The 11,803-nt window shown below is 36.5% G+C and overlaps 1 protein-coding gene across 4 annotated transcripts in view; it reads left to right on the top strand.

The window, feature by feature from the left end:
• Positions 1–11,803, top strand: part of ANAPC1 (anaphase promoting complex subunit 1) — a 210,012-nt gene that overhangs the window by 27,866 nt on the left and 170,343 nt on the right. For all 4 annotated transcript variants that reach the window (XM_023742799.1, XM_004388850.2, XM_023742800.1 and 1 more), the window contains 3 exons: positions 6,422–6,556; positions 8,966–9,106; positions 9,719–9,779. In XM_023742799.1, coding sequence (XP_023598567.1) covers positions 6,422–6,556; positions 8,966–9,106; positions 9,719–9,779 — 337 coding nt within the window. The remainder of the gene's footprint in view (positions 1–6,421; positions 6,557–8,965; positions 9,107–9,718; positions 9,780–11,803) is intronic.

The following is an 11,803-nucleotide window of genomic DNA, read 5'->3' as shown; positions in this document are numbered from 1 at the left end:
CTGAAAATTTGGTAGAAATCTCCAGTGAAGCCCTCTGGGCCAGGGCTTTTTTTTTGTTGTTGGGAATTTTTTTTAAATTATCTTTTCAATCTTTTCTTTTGTTATGGGTTTATTTAGTTGTTCTACCTCTGTGTTAGTTTAGGTAGGTAGTGAGTTTCTAGAAATTTGTCCATTTCCTCTAGGTTTTCAAATTTGTTAGAGTACAATTTTTCATAGTATTCTGTTACGATTCTTTTCATTTCAGTTGGATCTGTTATGATATCACCCATCTCATTTCTTTTATGAGCTAATTTGCTCTATAATCCTTCATCCGAAGCACGCACACACACAAAAAAAGTTTATGGCTGAATAGTTAGAATTGCACTGTGTGACTGTACCGTAGTTTGTATCGAGGGATATTTTGGTTGCTCAGCTATTACAAATAAAGCAGAATTATTGTTATGTTAGGGCTTAAATCTGCCGTTTATTGTGTTCGATTGATCTGTTACTGCCCTTTCAGCACTAGCACACTGTCTTAATTATTGTTGCTTTATTGTGCGTTTTGAAATGTGATAGCATGATTCTTCCAATTTTGTTCTCCTTTTTCAGAATACTTTTGGCTATTTAATTCGTTTGCTTTTTCATATAAATGATAGAATTGGCTTGTCAGTATCCACAAAAATGCTGTTGGGATTTTCATGTAATTGCATTGAATTTGTAAATCAATTTGGTGAGAATTGGCATCTTAATAATATTGACCATTTCTGTCTGTCAATATAACTATTTAAGTCTTTGTTTCTTTCATTGGTGTGTTACTGTTTTTAACTTATAGGTCTTGCACATATTTTCGTACATTTATTCTACATATTCCATTGTATTTGGTGCAGTGCGGTGGTTAAGAGCCTCGCTGCTAACCAAAAGGTCGGCAGTTCGAATCTGCCAGCTGCTCCTTGGAATCCCTTGGGGCAATTCTACCTTGTCCTGTAGGGTCGCTTTGAGTCAGAATTGACTTGACGACAACAGGTTTGGTTTGGTTTTATACCTAAATATTCCATTGTATTTGGTGCTATTGTAGGCGGTAGTTAAATGTTTTTCAGGTTGAATTGTTCATTGGTAGCATATAGAAACACGATTGATTTTAGTATGTTGACTCCATGTCTTGACACCCTGTTAAACTTACTCTAATAGCTTTTTTGTAGCTTTTTCAGGAGATTTCTATATAATCATGTAATTTTGAATAGAGCCAGTTTTAGTTGTTGTGTGTGTGTTTTTTTAAAATACATATATTTCTTATTTCTTTTTCTTGCCTTAGATAGCTCTGGCTAGGATTTCCAGTCTTATGTTGGATAGGAGTGGTGAGAGTAGATATCCTTACTTTCTTTCTGATCTTAGGGGGAAAACATTCAGTCTTTCAGCATTAACTATGATGTTAGATGCAGTTTTTTTTATAACTACCCTTTAAAAGGTTTAAGGAGTTTTTTTGTATTAGTAGTTTGCTTAGAGTGTGTTATCATGAATGTATGTTGAGTCTTATCAAAGGATTTTTTCCTCATGTTTAGATGTGTGTGTTGATATGGTTAATCATAATAGACTGATTTTCTAGTGTTACAACGGCGTTGCATTTCTGGAATAAACCACACTTCATTATGTTGTATTATCCTATTTATATATTGTTGGATTCAGTTTGCTCATATATTGTTAAAAAGTTTTTGCTTCCATATTTCTGAAGGTTATTGGCTTTTATTTTTCTGTTCTTGAAATGTCTTTATTTGGTTTTGGTATCAGGGTAATGTTGGCCTCACAAATGAGTTTACAAGTATTTTCTTCTTGTTATAGATTGAATTGTGTTCCCTGCAAAATGTGTGTCAACTTGGCTAGTCCTTGATTCCCAGTATTGTGGGATTGTCCACAATTTTGTCATCTTATGTGATTTTCCAGTGTGTTGTAAATTCTACGTCTATGACGTTAATGCGAGCCCTGATGGTGTAGTGGTTAAGAACTCGGCTGCTAACCAAAAGGTCGTCAGTTCAAATCCACCAGCCGCTCCTTGGAAACCCTTTGTGGCTGTTCAACTCTGTCCTATAGAGGGCCACTGTAAGTCGGAATCGACGCCACGGCACCTAACAACAACATGATGTTAATGAGGCAGGATTAGAGGCAGTTATGTTAATGGGCAGGACTCAATCTGCAAGATTAGGTTGTGTCTTGAGTCAGTCTCTTTTGAGATATAAAAGAGAGAAGCAAGTAGAGACGGGGGACCTCATAACACCAAGAAAGTAGTGCCAGGAGCTGAGCATATCCTTTGGTCCTGGGTCCCTGTGCTGAGAAACTCTTAGACCAGGGGGAAATTGATGACAAGGAACTTCCTCCAGAGCCGGCAGAGAGAGAAAGACTTCCCCTGGAGCTGGGGCCCTGAATTCAGACTTCTAGCCTCCTAAACTGTGAGAGAACAAACGTCTATTTGTTAAAGCCATCTACTTGTGGTATTTCTGTTATAACAGCACTACATAACTAAAACAGTTTTCTTCTATATTCTAGAATGAATTGTTTAGAATTGGTGTTGTTTCTTGCTTAAATATTAGGTAGAATTTGCTAGTGATACAATCAGGGCACGGAGTGTTTTTGGTTGGAAGGTTTTAAACTACAAGTTGTTTCGTAATATAGGACTATTCAAGATATCTGTTTTCTTGAGTGAACTTTGGTGGTTTGAGTCTTTTAAGAAATTTGTCCATTTCATCTAACTTTTTGACTTTATAGGCATAAAGTTTTTCAGAATATTATTATTATACATTTAGTGTCTATAGAATCTTTTCAATGCTGTTCCCTGTTTCTTTTGTGATATTGCTCATATGTGTCCTTCCTCCCCTCTTTTTTTTTGTTTTTTGATTTTTGATCAATCTGGCTACACCTTTATCACTTTTACTGATCTTTTCAGTGAACCTGCTTTTGTTTAATTGATTTTTATTTTTTGCTTGTGATTTTATTTCTGTTATTTTATTGTTTTCTTCATACTACTTACGTCTGTTTTAATTTACTCTTTTTCTAGTTTCTTAAGGTGTATTAAAAGAGCTGATGGCACAGTGGTTAAGAGCTTAGGCTGCTAACCGAAAGATTGGCAGTTGGAGTCCACCAGCAGTTCCTTGGAAACCCTGTGGGGCAGTTTTACTCTGTCCTGTAGGGTCACTATGAGTCAGAATCGACTCGACGGCAATGAGTTTTTTTTTTTTTTAAGGTGTGCTATGTATTTAATTGTGTCCCCCCAAAATGTGTGTCAACTTGGCTAGGCCAGATTCCCAGTATTGTGTTATTGTCTACCATTTTGTCATCTGATGTGATTTTCCTATGTGTTGTAAATCCTAACTTTGTAATGTTAATGAGACAAGATTAGAGTACCCAGTCTACAAGATTAGATAGTATCTTGAGTCAATCTCTTTTGAGATATAAAAGAAGTGAGCAGAGGTACAGGGGGACCTCCTATCACCAAGAAAGCAGAGCTGGAAGTGCTGTGCATTCTTTGGACCCGGGGGAAGATTGATGACAAAGACCTTCCGCCAGAGAGAGAAAGCCTTCCCCTGGAGCTGACACCCTGAATTTGGAGTACTAGCATCCTAAACTGTGAGAGAATAAGTTTCTCTTTGTTAAAGCCATCCACTGTGGTTTTTCTGTTACAGCAGCACTGGCTAACTAAGACAAGGTGTAAGCTTTGCTCATTGATTTCAGGCCTTTTTTCCTGATACGTAATTATTGCTGTAAATTTTCTTCTCACCACTTGTTTATCTGCATTCAGCAGATTTGGTAATGTGTAATTTTATTTTTATTTAAATCAATGTATTTTCTAATTTCCCTTTGAATTCTTTTTTTACCCATAGGATTTTTAAAATGTTTTGCTAAATTTCCAGAATTTGGGGGATTTTTTTCCCCAAATATCTTTCTCTTATTAGTTACTAATACTAATTCTCTTATATTTAGGAAATGTAATTTATATGACTTCAATTATTTGAAGTCTGTTTCAGTTTCATGTACCAGAATATGGTTTTATTTTGGTGAATGGTCTATACACTTGAAAGCAATGTATATTTTGCTGCTATTTGGTGGAGTATTTTATAAATGTCCATTAGTTCAGTTTGGCTGATAGTGTTGTTCAAATCTTCTGCAGTGTTGGCAGTGTCTTTTTATTTTTTTTATCAGTACCTGAGAGGACTTTTTTAAAAGTTTTGTTTTAGTTGAAAATTTACAGTGCAAATTAGTTTTTCATTCAAAAGTTTTAAACACAAATTGTTTTGTGACATTGGTTGCAATCCCCACAATGTGTCATCACTCTTCCCCTTTTCCTTTCCACCCTGGGTTCTCAGTGTCCACCCATCCAGTTTTCCTGTCCCTTCCTGCCTTCTCGTCTTAGTTTTTAGGCAGTTGTTGCCCATTTGGTCTCATATACTTGATTGAACTAATCAGCATGTTCCTCACGTGTGTTAGTGTGTGTTTTCTAGGCCTCTCTAATCTTTGGCTGAAAGGTGAACTTTGGGAGTGGCTTCAGTTCTGAGTTAGCAGGGTGCCTGGGGGCCGTAATCTCGGGATCCTCCAGTAAGTCTGGTCTTTTTTTGTGAATTTGAATTTTGTTCTACATTTTTCTCCCGCTCCATCTGAGGCTCTCTGTTGTGATCCCTGTCAGAGTGGTCGGTAGTGGTAGACAGGCACCATCTAGTTCTTCTGGTCTCAGGCTGGTGGAGTCTGTGGTTCATGTGGTCTGTTAGTCCTTTGGACTAGTATTTTCCTTGTGTCTTTGGTATTGTTCATCATCCTTTGCTCCAGATGTATCTTAGATGGCTGCTCACAAGCTTTTAAGGCCCCAGATGCCACTCAGCATAGCAGGATGTAGAACATTTTCTTTATGAACTATGTTATGCCAGCTGACCTAGATGTTCCTGAAACCGTGGTCCTCAGCCCTCAGTCTCAGTAACTCGGTCCCTTATGGTGTTTGGATGTGTCTAGGAAGCTTTTATGACTTTGCCTTCGTCAAGGTGTGCTGACTTCCCCTATATTGTGTGTTGCCTTTCCCTTCACCAAAGTTAATACCAACAGAAACCAAACCCGTTGCCGTCGAGTTGATTCCGACTCATAGCAAACTTATAGGACAGAGAAGAACTGCCCCATAGTGTTTCCAAGGAGTGGCTGGTGAAATCAAACTGCCAGTCTTTTGGTTAGTAGTCAGGCTTCCAACCACTGTGCCACCAGGGCTCCACTAAAGTTAATATTTGTCTAATTATCTAGTTAGTGATTTTCCCTCCCCACTCCTGCCCTCTGAGAGGACTTTTTAAGTCTCCCTGTATAATTGTAGATTTGTCTGTATTTTCGTTATGTGTATTATTTTTAGGTTTTTGGTAAACACTCTATCAACTTAAGGAAATTTCCCTCTATTTCTGGATTACTGATTTTTTTTTTAAATGAACAGTTGGTACTGTATTTTGTCAAATGCTTTTTCTGTATCATTTGGTATGATCACGTATTTTTTCTTAATATGAGATAATATTGATAGATTTGCTTATGGTGTATTATCTTTTAATATACTGCAGGATTTGACTTGCTAATCTTTTGTTGAGGATTTTGGTGTTGTATTAACGGGATATGTTAGTCTAGGTTTCTTTTGTTGTGCTGTCTTTGGCTTTTGCGTTAGGGGAATGCTCTGTTGTAAACTGGAGGAGATGGTGTAGAATTGTTTCATTTTTTCTTTAAATATTTGTTATAATTCTCCAGTGAAATCGTCTGTGCCTGCAGATTTTTATTTTGGAAGGTTTTCAACTTCAAATTTGGTTTCTTTACTAATACCTGTTTCATCTTTGGTCAGTGTTGGTAGCCTCTGGTTTTTTTTGGAAATTACTCCTTTTTGTCTAAATTGTCAAACTGATGGACATAGACTTGCCGTGTTCTCCTGTTATCTTTTTAAATGTCTATGGTGGCATGCACTGATATCCTTTCCTTTTTTCCTGTTACTAGTAATTTTTTTTTCCTTTTTTTCTTTGTCAGCGTTACTAGGGGTTTATCAACTTTATTGATCTTTTCAGTGAATCAGCTTTTGGTGTCATTGATTTTTCTGTATTGATCTTCTGTTTTCATTTGCATCAGTTTCCAACGTTTGTGTCATTTTCCTGTTGGTTTCTATTGATTTCTTTTTCTCATTCACTTTTAGGTTTTTGTGGCTCATGATATGATGAGTAAATTTGTATTGTATCCTGGATATTTAAAGTATTTTTTAAATGAGACTTTAGTCTTCTATTTAAATATTCTGTTACAGTAGGCTGTCAGTTTGTTCTGATTCACTTGTACATCCTGGCATAAACTTTAAAATATCAAAAGAAATACATGCTTACATGCCTTTGCATTTTTATTTAAGGATATGATATATTAAAACCAGTATTATTTTTATACTTCTCTTTATTGTTCAAAGGTAGGAAAGGTTTTTATTCCTGGACTGCCAGCTCCTTCCTTGACAATGTCCAACACAATGCCACGGCCCAGCACTCCACTTGACAGCATCAGTACTCCAAAGCCTCTTAGTAAACTACTTACATCCTTGGATGAGGTAAGAAATGAGTTAGGTGTTACCAAAAATTAATATTGTTTTAAAGACGTTTCATCAGATATTCGTTTTTTCCATGGTTAACTTTTTTTTTTTGTTTTAAAAGTGACAAAATTGGAAATCTTGCTAATACTTGTATAGGAAATGTCTTCAACCCAAATGATTCAGTAAGCATGCATCGACCTCTCTAGCGGTGAGGCACTTTTTCAAAGGGCTGCACAGGATGAAAACGATACGTTCTCTTCCATATAGAGATCTCACAGTTTACTTGGGTAGAGTAGATGTACTATCTGGATAAGGAAGTATAATTTAAAGTAGACTGTTAAGATCTATGAATGAGGAACAGAAAGTACCATAGTAGATTAAATGATGGCAAGACACATCCTGATGGGATGATGTGGCAGAACTAAAGCCTCATCTCTGAGAGGCATGGCTGACTTGGTTTGGACCTTGAGGATAAGCAGGATATTTGTAGGTAGAAAGGGGCATCAGGGGCAAAAAGGAATCACACAGGCACAGGCATGAAGGCAGGAGAGTGCAGAATATTTTTTATGCATGTCCCTGTCTCCACTCCCTAGTGCACAAGTTAAGGACTCAACAAATCTGTGGACTGAGTGAACTCTTATAAAAGTGCAAATAGTCTTTTAGGTGAGGCAGAGCAGAGGGAGGGGTAATAATAACAACAATAACTGTTTTTTGAGCATTTTCTGTGTGCTAGACACTTTTCTAAGTGCTTTTTACATGTTTAATCCCTAGGAAGACTTTATTGGGAAGATACTGTTACGAAACTCAGGTACATAGACATTACTTGTCTAAGGACATAGAGCTAATAAGTGGTAGAGTCAAAGTGCTCTTAAAGGAAGAAAGGATGAAAAGGAAGTTTTTATGCTTAATGCAATTGCCAGAGCACTACAGGTTTTTGAGGGAGAAGTGATGAGTGTTTTGATTTATGTTTTAGGAAGATTTATCTTGGGATTGAAGACAGGGAGATGAGTTAGACTCCACGTGTGGTTGTTAGTGTCAGTGTGAGCGCTGTTAGGAAGGTGTGAGCAAGGGCAGTGGAAATGAGGAGAGGAATGTGAGAGGCCCTGGAGAAAATTAGTGGAAATGACGGTTTGTCAGCTGGGCTGGGGTAGATGATGTGGATTAAGACTCGAGCTTTCTGAGTGACCTAGTGGATGCCCATACTTTACCAGGTTAGGAAGCCTAGAGAAGGAGCAGGTCTGCCCTTGAGGGACATCTGAGTGCAGATGTTTAGGGGGCAGTTCAAAGTGAAGGTTAGTGCTGGCAATTGTATTGGAGAATTTCTAGGCCCTGGTTTTCTTTCTTTTTTTTTTTAGCGTGTGCAGTAAGTGGGCTTTTTACCTTCAAGCCAGGACGTTTGAAAACTTTCAGAAGGGAAGCTGAAGAAGCATCAGAGAGTTTTGAGTGATTTGAAAGAATGTCTTTTGTGATGAAAAATGGTTCCTAGCTTTCTTAGAATTCCAGTTTCCCAGGAATGGTTAGTGAATGTCTTTATGTAAGCCTTGAGATCCTAGGGAGACTATTCTCTATCACATTGGCTGATGGCTTTCCCACTTCTCTGAGCTGAATTTTTTCTGGCAGCTCTTGGAGTAGAAGCTGGAATATAACAAATATATCTCAGGTATGGTTGACTGTCAGTGTTGACAGGATATTCACTTAGAGAAGTCCTATAAATGGAATTAGATGAATACAAAAGGGCCAGTGATTATTACTGGGGCTTTAAAAGAGGAAGCATCTACATGTAATTAGTAACAAAGATCATTTAAAATTTTTGTTTACATATCTACAGTTGAACAAAGAAGTGTTCTTATATTTTCAGAATAAACACTTGTCTGTAGGGGAAGTACTACTAAATGTCATTGTTTTGCTTTCTCATTTCTCTTCTTTCTCTCTGAGGTCTTAGTTCCTCAAGTCATGCCTGCTTCGGCTACCTCAAATTACAATTTATGTCTCTAGCCTTGTGAGATTGCCAAAAGTTCTGCTGCCTTCTCTTCCTCTTAGCCGTGGCCGTCCTTGCCCGTTGTCAGCCTATCGACATATTCTCCCCACACTAAAACCTGCAGCTCCCCAGAGTGGGAAAGGCGGTATAAGAATGTTGGCCCACTTACCTGTGGTTCCATTCTGTTAGATCTTGGCCCCTCAAGTTCGAGTTGGGCTCCACAGCTTTCCCGTGCCATTGATGAGATGTTTTATCCATCTTTCTAATTTTCTGTGAGAAGCTTGGTCTGCTGCAAGCTATTTTATTATAGCTGGATCAGAAGTTACCCAGACACAAGTTCTAAATTGTTACATACAGTTGATAGTTATATCATGTGAAAAAAAGAAATAGTTACTTTTTTAAAATCAATTTCTCAAAAAATATTTGTGCTGTGTTTATGACTTTTACAGGTTGTTCTGTTGTCTCCAGTTCCAGAACTAAGGGATTCTTCAAAACTTCATGATTCTCTCTATAATGAGGATTGTACTTTCCAACAGCTTGGAACTTACATTCATTCTATAAGAGACCCTGTCCATAACAGAGTAACTTTAGTAAGTATTTTTTTTTAAAGATTAAGTAACTTCCCACGAAATATGGCTGTCATTTTAAATTTGCCAGAATGCAGAATTGTCTGAAAAATGAAATCAAACATTCCTCATGATTTTTTAAATCTCTTGTAATATGTCATTTTTGTACTGTTTTACTTTAAATAACCTTAACGTAACTATGCTAAAGATTTCTAAAGTTTACTATACTATTAAGTTTATCAAAAACAAAAGCTTGTTGAACCAATTAAATTGTATGTTGATGTGATTTTTGTCCTTTCATTAAAAGTAAATTTCCTTACAATAATTAAAAAAAAAATTGCCAGCCAAAAAAAAGTCTCCTATTATTTATGATGATTACACTTAGTGTCTGTATAAAAATTGGACACTTTTATTTAAACAAAAAATTTGGAAAATATTTTTCAAATAAGCACAATTACAGTTTTTTAAATTTGGAAGTGTTCAGTTCTGTTGGAAAAATAATGTTTGTTTTTCATTTATATTATTTAATTTTGCTAAAGAGTCTTGTAAATCATCAGCTATTCTTAAGACATTTAAAGATTTAGAATGCAGAAATGCTATTTACTTTTCCTTGTTTGTTTCCATTCACCTCACTAGGAACTGAGTAACGGCTCCATGGTTAGGATCACTATTCCTGAAATTGCCACCTCTGAATTAGGTATGATTGAGATTCAGACTTCACTTCTGTGTGTTCTCAGTTTGATTTAAAGGATTTGGAGTAATTGCTGATATATATTAATAGTTGGGGTTTTAAAAATTTGCTGTTTTTAAAGCTGTAGGATTGACATTTTCACTATGCAGAGAAGTTGTAAGGAACCAGGGAGGCACTTCGCGATGTCCACTCCAAGTTTGTTCCAAGGGTGTGGGTGCAGGGGAAGGATGTGCTAATTTTGTTTCTCTGAGATTTCTTATGTTAAGGAATGTCATGGAATGGGGTTAGAATATATGGGCATGCCTCTTGCAAGAAAATCTGACAAGGAAGGCTAAATAACTAAAATATTTTTTGACATATTTGATAATGTTATTAATCCTAAAATACATTTCTCAATTGTTAGATAAATTGAGACCTTAACATAATTACCTTAATTGAGTAAAGTTTAGTATTATAGTCAAAATACAATCAGAGGTATTTTAATAAAGATTGGAGTTCACTTGAATTATTATTTAAATGCAATTTGTAAAATACTGCATGGTGAATATTTCTGAACATGGGATTATAAAAAAGGAACTGCGGAATTGAAAGTGTTTTCCAACAAATGTAAGTTAAGAGAAGAATACCTGTATAAGATAAGAAAGTTCATGACATCTATTAGTTTCAAAATCTAAATGCCAAAAACAAGGCATTGGCAGATAGTGCGATTTCTGGAATTTTGCTAGTAGACTAGAATGACTTTTATTCTAGGAACTTTCTTCCAGTGGTGTAATGGATGATATACCAGTTGGTTTGGAGATACTGTACTTTTTAAAAAGATATTTAGCCAGTAATCTCAAGGCCATGTATCTAGAAGTATTATACGCATAAACAAAATATATAAAAATAAATGACAAATGAAACAAATAAAAATAAAATCTTGTTCTTTACAGTGAAGTAGAAGTCACACTTTTAATGTACATAAGTTTTGTACTTTACCCATAAAAAGATCCTCACACCCTCATGCAGCATCCAACTTACCCTTATTTTGGTTTAACTGTGACAAACTTGGTTATTTGGTTTTGTAACATTTGTTTCTATTTGATTCTAACCTTTGCTGTGTGTGCACACATAGGAAATTGATGAGAAAAGGGATATGCTTCTGAGGATGGGCCTGGTCACAGTGACAGTGGGAAAGGGAAAAAGAATTCTGTAAAGAGAAGATAATGAGAATACAAAACCATTGCAGTTTGTGACCATTTACTACTACCGGCAGACCTAGGCCTCTTCACAACAGTAGTCCTCCCCACCCTGAGGGTGTCACTGTACGACAGTGCAGTCATAATTAATGTTCATATTAATGATCCTGAGTCATTAAGAAGGGTATAAATCATGTGGTATTTAATCTGCTTAAGACAAAGCGCATGTAAAACATTTTAGAAACTGACTGCTATCAGAAAAAATCCTAAGTTGTAAAACTTTGGTTAACATGAATGTTCACTCATTTAGAAAATCTTTTAATGCTGGGGAAATGTTCCTATTTGCGGATGGATATGTTAAATATTTACTTTACTGAAGCATTTAAGAAATACTTCAAATTAATTCATTCATGTGGAAATTATGATTTTCTGTTTAATTTGTACCATACAAAAGTTTATACCTACATGGTTATGTGACCTTAATTACTTTCCCCCATACTGTGACAGCACACTCCTCCTTTCCACCCCTAATTCCCCATGTCCATTCAACCAGCTCCTAACCCTCTCTGCTTTCCCATTTCACCTCCAGACAGAAGCTGCCCGTTTAGTCTCTTGTATCTATTTGAGCTAAGAGGCACACTCCTCACGAGTATCGCTTTATGTCTCACAGTCCAATCCAATCCCTGTCTGAAGAGTTGGCCTGAGAAATTGTTTTAGTTCTGGGCCGATAGAGAATCCAGGGGCCATGCTTTCCGGTGTTCCTCCAATCTCAGTCAGACCATTAAGTCTGGTCTTCTTACTAGAATTTGAGTTCTGCACCCCACCTTTCTCCTGCTCCATCAGGGACTCTCT

The sequence above is a fragment of the Trichechus manatus genome, unplaced genomic scaffold (assembly GCF_000243295.1).
Source record: "Trichechus manatus latirostris isolate Lorelei unplaced genomic scaffold, TriManLat1.0 scaffold00219, whole genome shotgun sequence".
In the NCBI taxonomy this organism is placed as follows: domain Eukaryota; kingdom Metazoa; phylum Chordata; class Mammalia; order Sirenia; family Trichechidae; genus Trichechus; species Trichechus manatus.
The sequence above is the reverse complement of the archived record's forward strand: the minus strand, read 5'-3'. Positions and strand labels throughout refer to the sequence as shown.